The sequence below is a fragment of the Amblyomma maculatum genome, chromosome 6, assembly GCF_055883805.1.
Source record: "Amblyomma maculatum isolate TAMU_Amacu chromosome 6, ASM5588380v1, whole genome shotgun sequence".
NCBI classification, from domain to species: Eukaryota; Metazoa; Arthropoda; class Arachnida; order Ixodida; family Ixodidae; genus Amblyomma; species Amblyomma maculatum.
The window spans coordinates 115483995-115505728 of NC_139349.1; the positions used below are offsets into that span (position 1 = coordinate 115483995).

The following is a 21734-nucleotide window of genomic DNA, read 5'->3' on the forward strand; positions in this document are numbered from 1 at the left end:
ATCACCAAATAAAGCTTTTTTATAAATTTGTAGTTCATGAATGGTCGGCATTCATGAAATCTTGGAGTAAAAAAAATTGTATGTGCGCTTGTGGCAAGATTGCCTGGTGTCTAATAAGATGAAAATTTATAAGTTTTAAATTTTAGCACGCCATCGTAAAAGCGTATGAGGCGAGAATCGAGTATACCGAATTATTCCGGCAATCACTTAGAGCAGATAACTGAGCCAGTTGGCATTCCAAATGTGAAAACTCCGCGCACACACAGTTTACTGCCGGAGCAAAGTTTCTTTTTTTTTTTTGTCTTTCGTCACATCACGCCGTTCTTTCGCACCAGGTATAAGGTTCTGCCATTTAAACAACACTACTGGCGGCAATCATTTTTCAAATTGTGTTGGCTACGTTCCTATTTTCTTCAAGTTTTCAAATACTTGGCAGGGATCAGAGGAATTCATAAGGTGTGCTTTACCGTGGACCCACGCAAGCTACTCCAGCGGTTGACTGCAAATTGTCTTTGGGAAGACCGCATCTGAAAAAAAGACATGTACTTAGGTTAAAAAAGCTTTAATAATACGCCAATAGATAACAGTACAAGATTGCACGTCTAGTCACGAGAAATGCCAGCGTACGTATTTGTGTGCCAGAACAGGTTTTTGCGTATATTAGAAACTTTGCTACGGTTTCACTTATGACTACGTAGGCTCCCATGCCTTTGACTTCAATAATATAAATGAGATTCTTCATAATAAAATTATTTGTCAAGGGCAGATTTATACATGGACAATTCAGTGATTCAGAAAAAAAATTGTTCACACAAAGCGTTTGGAGTTCGATGAACGTGTGAACAGCAGCGGGACGTAACTGCAAGTTGACAAGAGACCTTGTGACCATAGCCATATTGAATAAATAAAATTTGAAACAAGTTCACCTAATATTGCATACAAAGGTCGAAGAACAGCCCACGCCAAACCTATCATATTGAAAACATCATGTGCACCTTTTGCATGTTTGGCTCTTTGCCTATTTAGCTGCATTTACTGACTTAAGAAAAAAAAAACGTAGTTATTGTATTAGGAAGCGGACGAGAAAAGAACCCATTTTTCAGTTTACACTGTCAACGTTTTTACTGTCTTCCTTCTGAGTTTTTGTTTGGTTCTGTATATGGGTTGCATGAGAACCTGCTGCGACAGAAGGCCATGTAACAGAGTCTTGGTCCAGCATAATTCTTCATATATCTTTGACATCATACTCTCCACATTTGGCGTTGCAGACTTTGTCGTATTTCACCAGTACATACATATCTAAACGGTTAGCTGTTGAAAGTTTACGAAAATGCAGAGCGAATTGTTTAAAAGTTCTAGACGTGCACAGAACAGATTTTTAACGTCATCTGCCGTAATGGCAGCCACACTGCCAGTGAACTTTTACAGTGCAAGACGATTAGTTCTATGTTTGGAATGTCAAAAATGAAAAGTATGTGAAAAGTCTAGGTGCTGCTTCAAGCGAAGGGACTCTAACTGCAAGGAAAAAAGAATGCAGGCTGAAGAGAAAAATATGTCAGGCAAAAGTTACATCAAGAAGTAAAACAAGTGGCGTAAACGTCTAGCAGTGATAATGAAACTACGTTATTAATAACATTTATCGTGCAAGCTACTTAATGAAACAAATTTTTAAATCTCATTATTAGGCCTGCTTCAAAACTAACGAGCAAAAAGTAGCCCGGGTAGACGAATGTTTGCAGACATAGTAACCGGGAATGGCAGAGGGAGAGGCGAAATCTATATTGGGCTTGCGCTGCTTCGACGAGACTGCGCCAAACGACACGATTGCTTATTTGGGACAGGATGAACGAAATCTGTAATAACTGAGGTAGTCGGAATCGCTCTATGAGCCACCCTGTGAGGGACAAGAGGAGCAAGGAATGCGCGCCGTCTCCGCCTAACGCTAACGTTTCATGTTGAAACCGTGCTTAAAGGGGTCGTGAAACGTTTTCCGGAAATTTTGCACAGCTTGTGTAAATGGAATCCGTATCCTTCATCATATAATATACCTCGATTCGTTTCATCACCCGCGTTGATTTAATAGCGACAAAAACACAATTTCGGTTTCCTAGCGCGATTCCTCCTCAACTCAAACAGATACGTCATAGCGCTAAGCCAATGAGAATCTCCTGTTGTCGGAGCCTGCTGAGCCAAAGTTGACCGAGCTCGGCGCAATTCTAGGGGTTCTAATCGTACTCTGCTGCAATATACTGTTTTATAAAAAATGGCCGACCTCCCTGAGTTTCAGCGTCGCCTTTTAGAAAGGAGTCGGTGCTTGGGTTTTGAGCCTTATGCCGATGCACCTTTACGAGTGCGAGATCGGGAAGGTTCAGACGACAGCGACGACGACAACCGCGAAGGCGAAGGCGAAGACGGAGCCTGCGTCGGGCCAGCAGCAGTCGTGCCGAGAGGCCGCGGCAACATTTCGCCTTGCAGAAGTCCCGATCGTCAGCCTCCCGAACCCGACCGTCTCGGGAGTACGCATTGGTATGTGATGCTCGAGCCATGTAACCTAGCCTACTTTCAGGCGTTGAAGAAAAGTGCAATCGCTAACCGATATATTCGAACAGGTGCAGCTGCGGGCGGTGCGTGCCGATGCCGTCTGCCCTCGAAAGCATCTGTTGCCGCGATATCCCGGCGGCGACTAGGAAGCAGCCGTCTGGCTGCATTACGGAGCACCCCCATTTTTTTACGCTGTGCCTCGATGAAGTGGTACTGACCGTGGCCCTTGAAACGCTTATTGACCATGGGCTGCGCGTCGAGGCCACAAGGTAATAACCGTGCTCAAAGGGCGACAGCGTGAAAAAGCGACTGCCCGTTTTTCGTTTTCTCAGGCGGGAAACGCTGTACGAAAAAAAAATGATATATATATAAACAAATCTGGAACTCTGGCGTTACGTTCTCTCGATCATTGGCAGTGTCCCTTACGAAAATGCACAAAAAAAAAAAGAAAGCGTCTGTGTTGTGTTTGCGCCGTGTGTCAGTGAGTGTCGACATCGCGGCACGTTAGCGCGAACACAGCATCGTTAGTTTTATCCTTTTCTCCGTAGGAGGTGTGCATCAGCGCGACGTATTACCATGCAGGTTACTGGTTTGCTTTATTTCATGCACCAGTAAACAAGGAAATGTAACATGTATCATTTGAACTTGCGATCATGTGTTGAAGAGCATGCACACAGTTGCGAGGTAATCGCAAGAAAAAAAAAAGTTGCTGTCCACACACACAAGCTTGTTTTATTGGTTGGGGAGGCATATTCAACAGTTGCAGAACTTGAACAAACGATTACATAAGAATGGTCATAAGACAATAAAATAGGTACATATAATATTTTATTTCAAAGGATACTGTTTGGAGTGAAATTCACATGGCAAGGTAACCTGCCCCCCCCCCCCTACGGTCACCATCTAAGCGCGGTTTATTTGCTAAAGTTTTAACTTTTTTTGCCAACTTGCATTAGGTGACAATGTGGTAGAGTGTACGAGACATAATTTGAATTCATTGCAACCTTTATCACCACTTCCACTGATCTGTAGATGCTCAGAGCAGAGCATGGTACATACAATTTGCATCTGAGTAGATGCAAAGTAAACTCTCTCAAATGGTTTGATTCCGGCATCTAACATGTGCTGAAGCGCACTAAAAAAAGATTCTCTGAAAAAAAAATTATTCCTCCGAGTGTAACAACCTAACGAAACTTCCGCAGCGGGAGTAAGCAATGGGCATTTTAAAGTTAACAAATGAAGTTGACAAAAAGACTACATCATATAGTAGTCTTGCAACGCTTGCTATTGCTGGCACGTGCAAAAATTTGGCACTGAAAACAAACAATTTCACTTCTACCTCCTTACGTGTTGGTTATGCGTTCTGTCAGTGTGGCATGTTGTCAGGAAACATTTGACAGCCATTGTCAGGAATGGACCTAACCTTTCATTACTCTTTCAAGCAGGACAACTGTATGCACATTCCTGCTTCACACATAGGTTACACGCTAAACATCTTTGTGCTGTACTGATGATTGCATCGCCTACCTTGATCTCAGGCACAATACCCCTCCCCTCTAAGATACATCTCAGGCACAATAGCCCTCCCCTCTAAGATAGCAGCTCTATATTGCTGTGATGGTCACCTTGTATGCTGCAATCTGCGTGGTACTTGTTCCCCTGCTGTGTTGGCAGCAACAGACCGTTCACTGTGCTTAACTCCTCATGCAAGGGTTGCTGTTGCTCCTCGTCTTTCACCTTGACTGTGGCCGCACTTCCTTATCTGGTCCAGATGATGCTGCACCATCTTTTCAGAGCACTGAACCAGCTAAGAATGTCGGCCCACCAGCTTCACTATATTTATAGACATCCATTTCACTCCTGGAAGGAAGTATCAGACATTACTTTCCTCCTGCACCCATTTGGCAATTCTTGTGCAAATTCTCTTCAATGCCAGGCTACTCCGGTGTGGGTACTATGTGGTCCAATTGTGTCGGCATTTCACAGCTAAACATTTGCAGGACTGATGCCTGTTGTTTAATGAACTGTGCAGTGCTGCCACTACAAGGTTTATTGGTTCTTGTGAATCTCATATCATAGGTTTCTTCACTTCCACACACACCATTCAGTTTGTCCATTGGTAACGGGGTTGGTATGGATGTGAGGTTATGTATCGAATGCCAGTCATCATGAAGAAGTAGTTAACCACTAACAGCGGAAGCTTGAATGTTCCATTTCTTTAGCAGACAGGAACTGTTGCTGTTCGCACTACTTGCAGTGCCTGTCCAAACCAGGTGTGCAAGTGTACGTCATCGTTTGCGGGGTTGGTCTCCAGTCCAAATGGATCAAAGCGTGGCACTATTGATCATTATGCAAGAAGACACTTCAGAAGTCGCATGCTTGCCATGAAAATTGAGAACCACAGTTTTTTTGCAACGTGCAGATCCAACAGAGTGCGAAGCTTTGTACTTGACATTCTTTGCTGGCTGTGAGGTCCTTGACTTCCCCAAGTAGTTGCTTTGCTGGTAGACTTTTCTGCATCGAAATGCCGGCTTTCTCAGTGTGACTTGGAATTTTAGCAGTAATGGCATGTTGCTCTCTCGAACCTGCATGATTTTGTACTGTGGCCACAGTGCGAACAGCGTTGTGCTTGCTTCTTGTTAATCTTGCCATTACTTCTGATGCCTGTGTTGCTTACTGCTTTGTTTAGTTTAAACGCATGATTAACAGTTTTTACATGAATGGCGAAGTTGAGAGCCTTGAAGTATGTCAGGTCATACTGTGCAAAGAGCTAATCCTGGAGGCTTTCGTCACCTAGGCCAGAAACAAACCTGTCACACAGCATTACATCTGTCTGCAACGATGTAGCGTTCATTACAGTAGTTGTAGCAGTAGTAGTTGTAGACGTAGCACCTTGCGTGATTACTGCCGTTGCTGTTGACAAAATCCCGAAGTTACAACTGGAAGCTAAATTGCGTAGTGCAGTTGTGTAATATATTCACTAGGCAATTGGTGTCGACGTTGAAACATAGCATGACTAAATGTTGTATAAGTGGAGGTCAAAGTGCATCTTCAGTGCCTGTGTGATATTGACACGGTTTACTTGGTCTGGCATTTTTGGCTGCAGAGGTGCACAAGTGAAATTTAAATCTCAGCTCCACATAACGTAAGAAGGTATACATGTTGCTTGACTGGGTCAGTCATGCCATTGCACCATTGCACTTGAAAAAAACTTGAGTCAGCAATACCATGTCGTCCAAGATGCACCAGACAAACTTTTGAACTCCTTCATCTGCCTTGAGAAGTCGCTTAGTCAGGTTGCTATGCTCGCGTTTGTTGCGCTGCTACTGAGTGTGCTTACAGACTGTAGCCTTCCTCAGCACCAAATTGTTGTCAGTGTGGAATATTGTGGGGAAACATTTGAATTGACAGGAACAGACCAGGTGTTCTTTGCTCCTTTAAACAGAATGACTTCATCAGCACACCCTAAACTTCTTTCTATGCTTATGATGGCGGCATCCACATTTATCTCAGACAGAATACAAAGTGCAAGATGACTGCCATGTTCTGTCTGACAAAAACTGCATCGCCATGAGGCATTACTTTTCTTACCTCACATTTTCTCTCAGTTACCTGCAGCGAAATTCAGAGTTCACCATCCTGCCAGGAAGAATAAATCCACAGTGAGAATTGCACTGGCCCTAAAGCCGTGGCTGAATGGTTAGGGGGCTCAACTGCCGAGCCCAGGGATATGGGATCGAATCCCGGCGGCGGTGGTCGCTTTTTTGATGGAGGTGAAAAGCAAGGGGCCCGTGTGCTGTGCGATGTCAGTGCACGTTGAACCCCAGGTGGTCAAAATTCCCAGGGCCCTTCACTGCAGCATCTCCCTTAGCCTGAGTCTCTTCCAGATGTTAAACCCTACAAACAAAGCCAAGCCACAGAATGGCATTTTACAGCATACAACCTGCGAGATTATAATTAATTGTACAGATGCCAGAAACTTGAGTAACTCAATGGTAAAAGCCCCAAACCAGACTTTTGTTTTGCTATGGTGAAAAAAAAATATTGCTCCTTCTCTTGTCAACAGGAGGTACCGCTACGTCAGCTACAGCCAGCTTGCACACTGGCTTTGGGGACGCCTGGGCAGAAATCACCGGAAGGTCCTCCCTGCCTGTGCTGTAAACCAAATAAGGGAGAGATTTCCGTCCGAAGGTTACACTGGTTTCCAGTATGCACAAGGTTTGTGAAGTCATCACCACCACCAGCCTCACTACACCCACTGCAGGGTAAAGAAGGCCTCACCTATATGCCTCCAAGTTGCCCATTCCTGTCCCACCGGTATCCATTTTACCCCACAAACTTTCCGTTCTCATCTGCCCACCTTTCTGCTGCCCTTTACTATGCTTGCCTTCCCTTGGAATACAGTGTGTCACCCATATGGGTGACACACTGGTTATCATGTCTTTGCATTACAGGATCTGCCATTGTCAGACACAAGCCAGTGACTATTCCCTTGCCCATTCGGCACGCTTCCTGTTAAACCTACCATTTTTTGTTCCATAGATTTCTGTGTGGTCCTCAATTTAATTTGAACTTTTCGTTAACCTCCACATTTCTGCCCCATAGGCAAGTACTGGTAAGATAGCAGGTGCTGTATAACTTCTTCTTGAGGGACATAGGTAACCTTCCATTCATGATTTGATAGTTGCTGCTGAATGCACTCTAGCCCAGTCTGATTCTTTCTTATTTCCCTTTCATGATCCAGATCTGCTGATATTACTTATCCTAAGCAGACATATTCCCTTACCACTTCCAGTGTCTTGCTACCTGTCGCAAAAAACTTCCTTTCCGAGGTTGTTGTACAGCCGACGTCACCCTTGTGTAGAGCGCTCGAGCAAGGCATATCGGGCTACAAAAGCTGAAAATAGACTCCAACTCCAGACTTCTGGGCTAGGTGCTAGTGTCTGCCTTGGTTGCGGCTATCTGTGGCACCACTTTCACTCGAGTGTTGCCGCAAGAACCTACCAGCTGCGGCCGATATCTGGCCTTATTTACAGGGACGTGTGTCTCCCGAGCGCTCTACACAAGGGTGACGTCGACTGTACATTACTTTAGTCTCCTGAATATTAATTTTAGCCCTACTGATTTATTTTGCCTATGTCATTAATCGTTCTTTGTAATTCTTCACCTAAGCTACTCGGCAAGGCAATGTCATCAACAAACTCAGATTACTGAAAGAGCCTCCATTAACCCTTATCCCTAGCTGTTGTTCCCAATCCAGCCCTCTGAATACTCCATCTAAGCAAGCAATGAGTAGCACTGGGGAGATTGTGTCTCTTTGTCTAACACCTTGCTTTATGAGAATTTTATTACTTTCTTTATGGAGATCTATGGTTGCTGTGCAGCCACTATAGATACCTTTCAGTACTTCCACATATGGCTTGTCTACTGCTGCAGTCTCAATTGAATCAAAAGCTTTATCATAATCTATGAGCTATGTATAAGTTTTGGTTATATTTGAGCGTTTTTCTGTCCCCTGGTTGATAGTTATGGCTATGATCTATAGCAGAATAGCCTTTACTAAAGCAGGCCTGATCGTTTGGTTGATAGAAGTCTAATGCCTTGATTCTATTAGCAATAACTATAGTAAATACTTTGTGCGTAATGGATAGTAGGCTGGTTGGTCTGTAATTTTTCAAGTCCTTGACGCCCCTTTTTTTATGGACTAAAATATTATTAGCATTTTTCCAAGATTTTGATACAATCGAGGTCCTGAGGCATTGCGCAGGGTGGCTAGTTTTTCTAGCATGAAATCCCCACCATCCTTCCATAAATGTATAGTTTCCTGATCTTTTGCAGCTGGTTTCCCCCTTTTCATAGGTTCTAAAGCTTTCTTTACTTTGTTCTTCGTTACTAGCTGAACATCTGATTGCCCTGCACTACTGCCATTCTCATTATTGTCCTAGTTACTTTGTATACGGTATACTTCATCAGAACTTCTGGGCTAATTTGTTTACAGTCATGTCTTGCTAATATGATAAAACTTTGTGGGACTGATCTTTGTCCATTCATTCTGCTGCACTAATTATTGCCTAGATATTAATGATTTATTTGTGTGCTAAAAACAAGACATGCAATTTGACTGAATTTAAATTCCTTTTCTCATTCTGTAATTTCACTTTTCTAAACAAAGCTAAACTGCTAAAATTGCTTATTGCTGCTCTGCAGATAGTGCTGCTTTGGAAACTATGTTAACTTATTCTGCTGCGTAGATCACATGAAGTGTGGCTATAGTATAGCTTCCAAAAATTGCTGTTCCATCAGTAGTGGGTCATGCAGCATTGAGGCGAAGCTGACTTAACATTTATGAAGGAGGTCCATTGTGTACACAGATTTAGTAAACAAGGCTGACAAAGGCAGAAAAAGAAAGTAAGGCAATAGCAGCATGAAATCGGCTGCACCATTTTTGATTACTTCCTTTCCTGAGGGGCACACAACTAAACGAACATTGGCGTGGTGGGTAGGCAGGTGGTTGATGACAAATAAGTAATGGATACACTGGTCATGTGTGCCTTTTGTGCATGTGGCAAGGCAATATGCTTCATAGGTAATAGGAGGCAGTAAACCACAAAGTAGAATTGAACTAAGGTGGTGAGAGCTGTAAAAGTCAAGTTCAGTTTCAGCTGAAGTAAAGAAAGGTTCAAAAATATAATAGAGCACAGTCAGTGATTATTCATATTGTTTGCTACGTAATGAAGTGAAAGCAAAGAGTGCCTCATTAATTTTGGAGGGTCAAAGCTTCATGAAACCTAAATGTATTCCAGTCACTGGACCAAAAAACGGGGTTTGAAGTATCCATTCTCACATAAATTGCTTGTTTTGTTGCAGTAAAAATCATGCTCACTGGCTATAATGTGTTACTTGTTATTTGTATACCAGTCACATTACAATTTTTCTGGATAGAACTGTCCATATTAGCTAGATATTACGCAGATCGAGGAGTGCACAAGAGGGTCAATGCACAAATAGGACAAGTGACTGCAAAGTGTGCCAAGGCATTTCAAAGAAGTAACACATAGGAGCCCTTCTTCCCTTTTTTTTTTTTTCAGAAGTGTTGTTTTTAAACGTGCCAGATTTCAGCCTATCCATTTCTGGTAGATAATTATATAAAATTGCATTTGCATCCACCTTGTTAACGTTATAGTTTTGCTTTCAATGTGCTGATATTGCATATGAGGGAAAGGAGGCTCACTTAGAATATATTTTGTGTACTCTACTCCACCTGCAGTTTTCAAGATGGAATGTTTTATGGGTGAGTAATGACCTGAAATACATCATGATAATTGTGCAGCTGTATATACTTGTTTGCATATTTAGGTGTAAGGCACCAAAGAAGCATGAATAAAGATGTTCTGCTCCAAGTGAACTGCCTTACAACCTGAAAATTTTGAACTTCTGGCATGCTTCATTGTAGACAATGAACTTGTGGCCAGCCAATAAATTATTCTGAAACTAAAATGTCTTTCTTTCAACACTTCTGATTTTGTAGTATTAGAGAATGCCCACCTGTATTACAGGGTGGTGCTCCCCGTGGCACTGGCAAACCTAGACCTTCTAGCTGCCACGAGTTCACCTTTGGAAGGTCTCGGGAAAGAGTGACTCATGGGGGGTGGTGCAGTCGAAGGGTTTGCTGCAAAATCATCCTTAAAAGATGGCCACTGTTCGCAGCAGCGTGCCGTCTCATCCCGAAGGAGGCCAACATAGTCTGCAAATCAGGAGTGCATATACGAGTGTTATCCTTCCTGAATATTTAAAGGTGCAAAAAAAAACAAACAGGACAATCGCAGAGAACAAAAAGTGATGAAGGGTCAGCATTATCCTTTGAAATATACCACACATTAATCAGTCTTACAACAGTATGCTGCAAACGCATGCATAGCAAAGCCCTCTTATTGGTGATTGCATGCCGCTGTACTTAGCATGAAAACTCCTGTACTAGAACTCTCAGATGACATGGAGTTATTTCTGATTTTTGGTTGAATATGGCACAAAAACACTGGTGACGCCTCATTCTAAAGCCAGTATTGGGAGTTAGATGAAAGATTACAGTTAACATTGTAATGCAGGTATATAAAGCAAGGCCTGTAATGTACCATATGAAGCAATGTGGCCAAAGACCATTTTCATATCAGGGCTTGCTGTCAGTGTTCCATAGTCCTAGGCGCCACCAATTTATAAATTTTATTTGTATTCACGCCACTAGGTGGCTGAGAATTTTCATGTCACAGATATGGACATCCTCGGCCACATTGCACCTTTAAACTGGAGTGTACAGACTGAAAAATAAACGGTTGATTGAACATACCATATAAAAGATGTAACAAATTTGGCCATTACATATCTGAGATCTCGAACATTAAAATTGTACTTTTCTTTTTCCTAGTGCTAAGCATACTACCTACCATATGTAGGCTCAGCTTTCACAGGACAGGCAACGGCTGTGCCCTTCCTTGCTTTTGGGTTCTTTATTTTCCATTTAGACAGGCCTTCAGCTGTGGTGGCTTGTCCTTTGCTGGCATTCTCATTAAAATGGAGTATTGCCAGCTGTGTTCTGAAAACAGACGATCCGACAGTTCTTCAAATGTTAATTTTCGACAGGTCTCTTTCACCACCTACCTTGCACGCATGCCCTCAGATGAGAAACATATGGACTTTGGTGCAAAGCCTATAAGCACACTGTGGAAGGCCTCCAAGCTGAAAGTATGTGTGCTGGGTGCCAGTTTTCCAATGTCTTTAACGAGACGGGGTGCCATGACGACCTCGACAAACCTGTTGTGTGCAGGTGTCCCTATATTAAAAAAAAATTCTGGATAACTCTTTTTCAAATGGCACCACAATGAAGTACAATTGCATATTTTTAGGTGCACATAATTCTCATAATTATTAATATAGTTGTATATGCATTGAGGTAACAAATAGTAGCTTTGGAAAGGTTGACCACTAGTTCAAATCGGGCACCTCAACTGTTTGGCAAAACTTTAAACGTTTTGCAAGTCATGCTTGATTACAAGGACATACATTCAACATAAAAGGCACATTGAGGGGTCTGCAAAAACTTATTTTGATTTCGAATAGCGGCATACTGACCTGGAACAAGCCATTGCCTATCTCCAAGATCATCATGGGCACAATGTGTGTAGAGCCCTGGGTGGTCTGAGTGCACATCTGTGACATGCCGTTCCATGCTTTGCCACATGTCTCGCAGCAAATCGATGTTGCCATCGCTCATGGCAGCACACCAATGAAGGTGATTGCTGGCTGGCTGAATCCAAAGCTCCAGTATGCTGCATGCAGCTCGTTTTGCATGGGCAGCCAGCTTTTTTTTTATGCCTAGAACCAAATTGTAATAAATGGATATTAATCAGTTATACATATGTTAATTGCTGTAGGTAATGCTTAGGGAGGGTCTCTGGGTAGGTGATAAAAATTACAAATTATTTTTGACATGCAATTAGTTGGATAGAAACACCTAATTCTGTGTCCCTAGCTGCAATCTGCATGTATCAGTGCATGTATGGCATCCATATCCCTCATCATCATTAATGTCAGACAACCAAAAAAAACAAACACTGCCTTTGCTTCTCCTCGTGCTTTCAACTTCTGACCCTCCCTTTGCTACTATACTTCCCTATGATATTGGTCTCCTCATGGTTAAATACCACCACGGAATCCAACAAAATTTAATATAGCATGTAGCCGCATTTTGCAATACATCATGGGGGAAGTCTTTTTATACTCAGTTTTACCTTTTGAGATGTGCCAAGCATCAAAGTAGTGCTTGATGGTGGGCTCCTTGGTCTGCATGTGCTTTGTGACTTGGACGTGCCGGTCTGTTGTTATGGATTTCACATTAAGCCCCTGTTCCTTTACCATAGTCAAGCTCTTCACAAAGGCATGTTTTTCCATCAAGGTGCTTGACTTGACATCTGCACACTTTTGTGGGAAAAAAATGCACAGTCACATAAAGCCACTTTGTTACAATTGCTCTGACCTACCTCCCCAACTTGCACTTGCTCGAAATGGAGAATTTTGTTCAGTTGGGCGACGTGCAGTGAGTATGTCATAAATTTTGCCGAAAACCCTGGCGAATCGCAGCGTCCATCACCAGCCAGGTCAACATTGCAGCCTTGCAACTGGCGAAACAACTCCTGCTGCTGCTGCTGTTGCCAGATCTGGTGTGAGAAAAGGTTTTTTTCACTGACCAGATATTACATGAACACATATATGAACAAATTGGTGTCTTTTAAGAAGCATTCTCATATTTACAGGCACATGAGCAGATGCAGGTTTTCCACCCAATGGGGATTAGGCTATTATATGTTGTTCAATAACATTGAAAAAAAAAACGAATAATTGGCTGCACATCCTGAAATTTAATGGGAGTTCAGTGTATCCAACCACCTTCTGAATCATTTCTTGTATAGGCATATGATCCAGTTGCTAAATTCTTTTGCTTGTGGTGATGGCTTTACTGCATAAGCTGGAATAACTCTAATCGTAAAGCATTGGTTCAGTAATTCATTTGGCAGCACACAACCTTTGTCCTACCTTGTCAATCGCAGGAAGCAGGTAGCCTCGCTGGTAGTTGAAAAATGTTCGTGGCGTGAACACCTGCACATTCACGTGCTCAAACATTCGGAGCGCTGAGGTGGGGCTGGTGCCGGCAAACAGCATGGCTGCTGACAGTAGCACGTTGCCTGCTGGCTTGCCATTCATCATTGGCTGGCTCTTCCATGTAAGGCAGTGGAGGTTCGCGCACATTGTCTGTACTTGCACCAAAGTCCCAGTCACACAACTTACACTTTTGCAACAGGAATATCATTCACGACATACTGTGAAGAGCTCCTTGAGGCAGCTTTCAAACACGATGAACTTCCTCTCATCCTGAGGAAGGGCCTCCTCAGTGCTGGAGTCAAGTCTGAAAAAATACAAAGTTCGGGTCGTGAAATTGTGAAGTATTTTTCTGCAGAGCTGATTGGAGGCTAGAATTTAACAGGATTAAAAGCAGCAGTAAATATAAGGGCTGCCCAAATCAGCACTGCATCTAAGGTGTTTTAGTGCACATTTTTGCATACCATGCACTCTGCTTTTAAATAGTGTAAACACAGGTTTACAGAGCTTCAAGAATTTTTATAATGTTACACTGATGCTGTCTGAGCAGCTGCTTGTGCCACTGAATATTGTGAAAGCGTTTGATGGATCAAGACCTGCTTGGTAAATATTTATGCATAGTGAGGTTTATGAGGAGCACAAATACTATGTACACATTCACAGTTCAGTCACGCAAGCACAGACAAATGGTACTCATACAAATAGAAAAACGTAGCGGAAGGAATGGAACTAAAGACTTCTATGTTTAGCAGTGGAAACTTTTGCTACGTGTGCTTTGGGCTGGGTATGCTAACCCACTGATGCCTCTGATCCCCCTGCTCATGAAAGAGATGCACACCCTTATGTGCCATTGTTTTTCCTAAGTCATTGATCTGATAATCATACGATCATAATGGAATAACATGCGGCACACATAAAGTCAATTTTTACCCTAGGAAGCTCTCGTTAAATGATGGGAAGAATTCCGAGTGCTCCATGTTATCCTCTTCTGAGTGCTCCATGTTATCCTTCTCTTCTTCAAAGTCTGAGGCTTCCGATTGTACAGGACTAGAGGCTTGCCTTGGAATGAATGTGATCGGAGAGAGTGCTCGATCAAGTGGAATTGAGGATCCTGTTCTGGAGGAAGGTGGTAAAGGAAGAGAAAGACATGGTGCAAGGGTAGGTGCACTTGCAGTGTTGCTGGCCTCATGGTATGTTTCAGTGGATTGCCTGAGATCTGTCTGCACCTGCATATCTCTTCTTGAATAAACATAGAAGTTCACCTGCGTATCTGTAAGTTGATGAAAAAATAATAAAATACATGCACTGTGAAGTGCTATTTGTTTATGCAAATGCAACATCATTTATCTAGTTGCACAATATATTTTAGATAAATTTTCTCTAAATATCATAGATTAATGCCTCATTATCAGCTTGTAAAGGGTACATTACTGTCAAGCTTGATATCGTCTGTCACACCCTGCATGTGAAATGAATGATTGCTTTCTTCGCTGGCTTTAAAACTGTTCTAACATTCCGCCACAACATTATACAGGTTGTAACCGACACCACCTGACTGCCGCTCCCAGAATTTTTTTTAGTATTCATTGATACCACTAGACAATATGGAAAACAAATGTCTGCTTGCTTTTCCCATATTGAAGATTGGAAACACCCTAGGTTAGGCCGTGGTTAAACTATGGCCTAATTATTATGACACGACTTCTGCTTGTTAAAAATGGAAATAAAATGAGCACGCTACTGTTAAGAGGAAAACCTTACGTCGCGTTTATACATCCCTGCCGACAGTTTGGCAGCAAGCACTCGAGACACTTCTGGTGGTTTGCGTTGAATTGTCCACCATTCGAGGCGAAGTTTGCACTTCCTCAGCGGTCAAGATCTCATACTGCGAGTCGAGTAGTTCCTAAGAAAAGGAAAAGTTATTAGCAACCGCAAGATATGTATAAATTGCAACAAAGTTGACATCTATCATGCGAACTTACCTCAGACCTCCTCTGCTTTTTTGGTGGTGTACCAAGCCAAAGGTTTTGCGTCGGTACAACGTCTGGCTTGAGGCGAGCGTACTTCAATCAATCAATCAAAGTGATCTTTATTTGTAGGAAACGAAATACATAAAGAATATTTGGACCGATAGCCGGGGGGCTAGTAGACGGTCCAGTACAGAATAAACTTGGTCAGGCAGCCGTAATGAGCGCATACAAACACACACACACACAAACATACAAAAAAAAACGACTCAAACAGACAAGCAAAAAGAATCAACAGGCACGGAGAAAAATACTTTTCAGCAAGCAATTCATAGGCAATTAATACAAAACGCAAGCGCACATACACAAAAAAAATGGGGGGGGGGGGGAGGGGATCATAACTCTCCTTGGCTGTTAATAAAGAACATTTTACAACTCATTTTAAAGTTACCTGCAAGTTTTACATTAATAGGCAACGTGTTCCAATGTTTTGCTCCAGAAAATTGTACTAAACGTTCTCCGTACACATTGTGGCAGGCAGGGAGGTTGAAATTGCCATTTAATGCGTGTCTTGTATTGCGAGATGGCAACAAGAAAATATCAAGTGGCAGAGGAATACTAGTATTAATGATGTTATTTACCAATACACAGATTTTGTATTTAAGCATTGATTCTAAAGAAAGTACTCGATTTTCTAGAAATAAATTATTGTTGCTGCAGTCGAAAGATACGCGGTATATTATACGCAATGCTCTCTTCTGCAGTCTCTGTAAGGGAAGTAGATAAGTTTTGTACGTTTGTCCCCAAGACTCACAGCAGTAGCTGATGTGGCAGTGAAATAACGAAAAATACAGGGAACGTAGTATGGTGTACGGGAAATACCTTTTCGCCTTGGTAAGCGCGTAGCAACTGAAAGCTAGCTTTTTAGATAGCTTATCTATCTGCTCTTGCCAGTGCAAGTGTTGGTCAAAGATAATACCAAGGTATTTGAAAGAACAAACTTGCTGAATACAATCGTTGTTTAGAGATATGTGAATCGTACTAGTGTCAATGTTTCTTCTCTTGGAGTGGAATACTACATATTTAGTTTTATCTACATTTATTGTTAGTTTATTAGCACGAAACCATTCTGAAACATTAAACAGTTCGGACGTTATCGTATTTTCTAGGCCCAAGAGTGACTTAGATGTGAACAAAAGAGCAGTGTCATCTGCATACATAAAGACTTTTGAATATTGAACGGCCTGCGGTAGGTCGTTCACGAAAATGGAAAACAAAACAGGACCCAATACAGATCCTTGCGGGACCCCGCAAGTCACAGGTAGTAGTGTGGAGTGTCTGTCACTCAGCACTACTTTTTGTTTTCTAGCGGAAAGGTAGCTATCAAAAAACTGGAGAGAGGCATTAGTAATACCACACGATTTTAATTTTTCCAATAACTCTGAGTGACAGACGCACTCAAATGCCTTTTTTATGTCGAGGAATATTACTATTGCAATTTGATTTTTGTGAAGAGCAGTGTTAATATGGTGAGAAAGTGATGTGACAGCAGTGGTTGTTGATTTGGCTGAGATAAAGCCATGCTGCTCAGCACAGATTACATTATTATCAAGCAGAAACTTGTTCAATTGTAAGGATATTAATTTTTCAAAAACAGTATTGATTATACTAAGCACAGATATGGGTCTGTAACTACTGGGGTCATTGGGATCTCCTGTCTTGTAGACTGGCACAACTTTCGCAATCTTCAAGCTTATTGGATACTGAGAGCTAACCATCGCATGGTTAATTATGTTGCATAAGGGGGTGCAAAGAATGTCGATATTGTCTTTTAGCACCTTCGATGGTATTCCGTCATAACCACAAGCTTTGTTTTCTCGCAGATTTTTAACTACTGACCTCATTTCTTCTTCAGTTATCTCCCGGAAAGCAAAGGTATTATTTGTTGCAATAGGTCTTCCTAGGTGAGGCGTTGTTGAAGGAAAGCCATTAACCAGTTTTTTTCCTCGATCGACGAAATTATTATTGAAGGTATCAGCCATCTCCTCTGAGATTAAGTCTGGAAGGATATGTTCTTTTTTCTTTAATCCAACAACATCGCTCACAATTCCCCATATCTTTTTGGAATTTCCTTCCTGTCTCATAATTAGATTAGTGTAGTATTGTTTCTTTGAGTTCCTCATCATGGCGACCGATTTGTTTCTGTAGCATCGAAACTGTTCCCGGTAATACCTATTAGTTCGATTGTTTTTCCACTTATGATAGTATGAATCTTTCTTTTTCAAGACTTCAAGTATAGCTTTTGTCATCCAAGGGCATATACCATGGTCGTAGTTACGCCTAGTGTATGTGTAAGTGGATCGGTCAATGACGTCTGTGATTTTCCTTATCAGGTATTGATATTCAATATCTATGTCATCATCATGCACGCCTTCGAAATCTGTGCACTGAAGCAGCGATCGCACTTGAGCGTAATCGATTCGGGTGGTACGTTTTTTAAACTGCTTGGGAGGATAAAGCAAAGGGTCACAGGGATAAAGAATAAAGATGGGATTGTGGTCTGAGATGGCAATGTCGCACACACCAGCAAACACATTTATGTCCTTGTTGCAAAGCACATGGTCAATCAGAGAGGCGGATTGGTTAGTGACTCGAGTTGGCTCATCTATAACATTTGTCAAGTTAAAGGACTGTATCAGCAAGAGGTAATCACGGCAATCATCTTTCAACAAATCAATGTTGAAATCACCACATACAATCAAAGACGATTTACCCGTCGCAAGTGATAATAGCGTAGTTTCCATTACGGAATAGAATTTGTTTAGACAAGCGCTAGGTGGGCGGTAAACAACACCTATAATGATGCCACACTTCATTTCAATGAACAGTGTTTCAACTACACCTGCTTCATAACTAGCATTGCATTTACAGCAGTAGTCGATCCCTTTTCGAACAAAAAGTGCGAGGCCACCACCACGTGATACACTATCCCGCGGTCGCGAGAGGAAATTGTACCCAGGAATTTCAACAGTTTCACCTTGCTTGAGCCATGTTTCTGTCAGCGCAATAACATCAAAACGATACGAGTAATGTGACAGATAAGCAACCAAATGATCGAGGTTTTTCCTAGCACTCCGGATGTTGCAGTGTAACACAGATACCTGACCGCGCCCAAGCCATTTGTTTTCGATTTGAGCAGAAGTGTAAGTCATTCGGAGATACAGCGATTACAGGGTAGCCTATTTATTACTGTACCTGGGCGAGGTCAGCCATTCGCGTCACCTGCAGTACGTGCGAGTTGTCTGTCTTGCGCATCAAGATTTTACCTTCTATGACCCAGGCATACTTCCAACCCTTCTCTTTTTTTGCCTTCAAAGCGTGGCCCAGCAGCACTTTTTTTGCCGGGCACAAATGCTCGTTAACATAGACTGGTGAACTCTTTTCTTCTGAGCTGTTGAAACCCAGGTGAAATGTGTTTAGTCTTTGTTTTTTGGCAGCTTTCAGCATTTTGTCTCTAGCGGCACGGGAATGAAATTTGACCACCACATTTGACTCTTTTTTGTTCATCGATGGCACTCGGTGAACGACATCAATGTCACTCTCACTGATTTCAATTTGCAAATGGCGTGATATATCTGTCAAAGTAGCGACAAGGTTTTCACCCTGGACTACAGGAAGCCCCTTGATTTCCAGATTACTTCTCCTGCTGTACTGCTGCAAGTCAATCACCTCTTTCTTCACGTCTTCTAGTTCTTTTGAGAGGCGATCGTTGTCTTTTTTTATTTCTACGCTTTCAGCTTTCACATATTTCAGTTCCTTTTTCATTTCAGCTATTTCTGCCTTAAGCTCCTCAAAAATTGTGTTAATGAACTCCATGGATTTCCGCACTGGCTCAAGCTCATCTTCAATTACCTTTTTGAGGGCCTCTTTCAGCTCTAGCTGATTTGTCTCAAAGTGTGCTGACATGTCAGCAAGTGCTTTCACGACTTCCTTTATAGTCGAAGGTGCCTTGTCTCCCATAATATCATGTACAGACGGACGGAGCAGTCCAAGAGCCGCTATATAGCAACAAGCACCTTAAGTAAAAGAAGGCTCACACACGTACCTGCACAGAATGAAGCAGGCAGTTAGTTGCAGCTCAACGTTACGGCGTCCTGGACTGCTCCGGAATGGTGCTGAGGATGGGCTAGACAGCGGATTTTATAGCCTTCCTGTGACGTCGATGGCCCTTCGAGCTGCGCAAGCGCAGCTGACTGCCGGATGATAAAGTGTCGCCGACGGCCCTCCAACAGTCCAACAGCAAAGCGCAGGCACAAACAGGTATCTGGCGGACGCAGCACGTGGACGCTCGGTGTAGGCAATAAGCAGGATTTCAGGCGATGGCTTGAGGATTTTTTTTCCCGATGACAGGCTGCACAGAATGAAGCAGGCAGTTAGTTGCAGCTCAACGTTACGGCGTCCTGGACTGCTCCGGAATGGTGCTGAGGATGGGCTAGACAGCGGATTTTATAGCCTTCCTGTGACGTCGATGGCCCTTCGAGCTGCGCAAGCGCAGCTGACTGCCGGATGATAAAGTGTCGCCGACGGCCCTCCAACAGTCCAACAGCAAAGCGCAGGCACAAACAGGTATCTGGCGGACGCAGCACGTGGACGCTCGGTGTAGGCAATAAGCAGGATTTCAGGCGATGGCTTGAGGATTTTTTTTCCCGATGACAGGCTGCACAGAATGAAGCAGGCAGTTAGTTGCAGCTCAACGTTACGGCGTCCTGGACTGCTCCGGAATGGTCTCGGGAGGTACGGGGTTCAATCCCCAGTGCCGCCGGGCACCCACCGGTTTCCAATGGGTACAAGATTTCCCCCGGCCTGGTGCTCGGCTCTTCTGGGGTGAAATGCTTGGGAAAAGGGGCCATGAACCAAACATGTTGGTTCAAGAAAAAAAAAAGGGCCACATAATGGGCTGTTGCCGCGCAAAGCGGACTTATTGTTGTCCGATGGCGGAACGAATCACTGCCACATCGGCGCAACTATTTGGGAGAAGAGTTTTAGCTCGCCAACAAGTATCCCCCAGGCTTACATGGGATCGCCCAGGCCGAGCCCCTTCCCAAGAGCTAAGTCCCACAAAATGGCGGACACCCACGCCGGGGACCGCTCTTGTCCCAGTTTACGTCTGGTCATCGTCGAGCTGAAAACGAATCCTGCAGCTCTCCCAGCGCGCGTGGCGGACTTGTCAACTACTGCCACCGCGTTGGTCGTGTTGTGGGTCGCACCCACGTGCTCGGGCAGGCGGGATCGCAACACCCGTGGTACACTCCCATGACGTGTACCCCTGCCAGACGCCTTCGCGCCCCCGACTTCGGTAACTCTCTTCGTGCTGCGCTCCACGCGAGAGCCCGATTCTACCAAATTTTGTTAAGCGTCTTGGATTGGACGCCGGCCCCGTATTCCAAAACCTTTGGGACCTACCGCCTACGTACCGGAAGCGCGAGTGGAGGCTTCATCCTCCACCCCTCTGGTCTCACAGCGGTACTACTGACAGACTCTCAAAGGGTGCTTGCACCAGTTCTGCTTTCGCTTCGCCTTCACTCTCTTAGCCTGCTGAGACGCCCGAAGGCCTCAGTGTTTCCCAGGACGGACCTGGCACGCCGGAGGTGGAGTGAAGACAGTCTCTAACAGCGCCCCCATGCCTCCTCGCGGGCTGGGTTACACGGGGTTGTCCCTACCCCTGATGACATAAGTCAGCGGGGATTCCCCCGCGGCGTCCATACATAGAGACTTAGCCGGCACAGCCCATCCCTGGACTGCACCGGCGGGGAACAGACTCTTATTTCCCGCTACGAGGAGTGGTCACCTCCGACTCCAGCGGCTTCCACCATGGATTACAGGGAGTTGGGAGCTCCCCAGCCTTATCCCTAGTCCCGTTTGTCAATAGGGTACATCATCGGTAAAGGCTGCAATCTTCAGTGGGCCCCATAGTAGCAGTTCCTAAGCCCGAGAATCTACCCCGCTTTAGCGGGGTAGACTTCCTCAGAGTGCACAAGGTTCCGAGGTTCCAGTCGGCCGTCTGAGCATTCACCGGCGTGGCCTCTCTCGATTACAGGAGCGCGCCATTGCTCCCAGCCTTATCCCTCAGAGCTTCATCGCCAATGGTTGCACCCCTCTCGGTTACAGGAGGACGCAGCCCCTCCCAGTGACCAACCAAAAGTCAATCCACCCATCATCGGGAAAACTGCCTTAGTTTGCTCGATGACAAATTAATGCCACCAGGCTGACCTGTCCCTCTTCATCAGGTCACAGCTGAGTCCTCTCCGCTTCCGCGGAGGGCTCTCGGGTGTCTGCTCACCCGTGTTGAAGTCCCGCTCCAGCCACCCAGAGGCTTGGATTTACGGGCCCGCGCCAGACATGGGCCTGGCTATGGGAGGAGACATATGCAACACAAACTCCGTCCCAAGTCTCCGTCTTCCATGCCGAGGCTTCGAGCGACATCGAGGTTCATTTCATAATCTTCTGGTAAAAAATGATCTGTACACACGAACCCCGTCAGTGTGCCCATACCGCTGGGACCATCGCGGTTAATGG

The 21734-nt window shown here is 44.0% G+C and overlaps 2 protein-coding genes and 1 long non-coding RNA gene across 3 annotated transcripts in view; 1 reads left to right on the forward strand and 2 right to left on the reverse strand.

The window, feature by feature from the left end:
- LOC146186633 (uncharacterized) overlaps positions 1-21734 on the reverse strand; it is a 97933-nt gene that overhangs the window by 57761 nt on the left and 18438 nt on the right. The window contains exon 2 of the long non-coding RNA XR_014708145.1: positions 468-527. This is a non-coding gene — a long non-coding RNA (uncharacterized LOC146186633). The remainder of the gene's footprint in view (positions 1-467; positions 528-21734) is intronic.
- On the forward strand, positions 2264-6893 carry LOC146186634 (P2X purinoceptor 7-like). Its single transcript, XM_084605715.1, has 3 exons — positions 2264-2526; positions 2610-2810; positions 6608-6893. Exons 1-3 carry the CDS (start codon positions 2264-2266, stop codon positions 6765-6767), a joined length of 624 nt encoding a protein of 207 aa, XP_084461841.1. The 3' UTR covers positions 6768-6893.
- On the reverse strand, positions 10092-12575 carry LOC146186635 (uncharacterized). Its single transcript, XM_084605826.1, has 5 exons — positions 12327-12575; positions 11668-11910; positions 11197-11368; positions 10983-11131; positions 10092-10285 (listed from the first exon to the last, which is right to left on the reverse strand). Exons 1-5 carry the CDS (start codon positions 12484-12486, stop codon positions 10092-10094), a joined length of 918 nt encoding a protein of 305 aa, XP_084461952.1. The 5' UTR covers positions 12487-12575.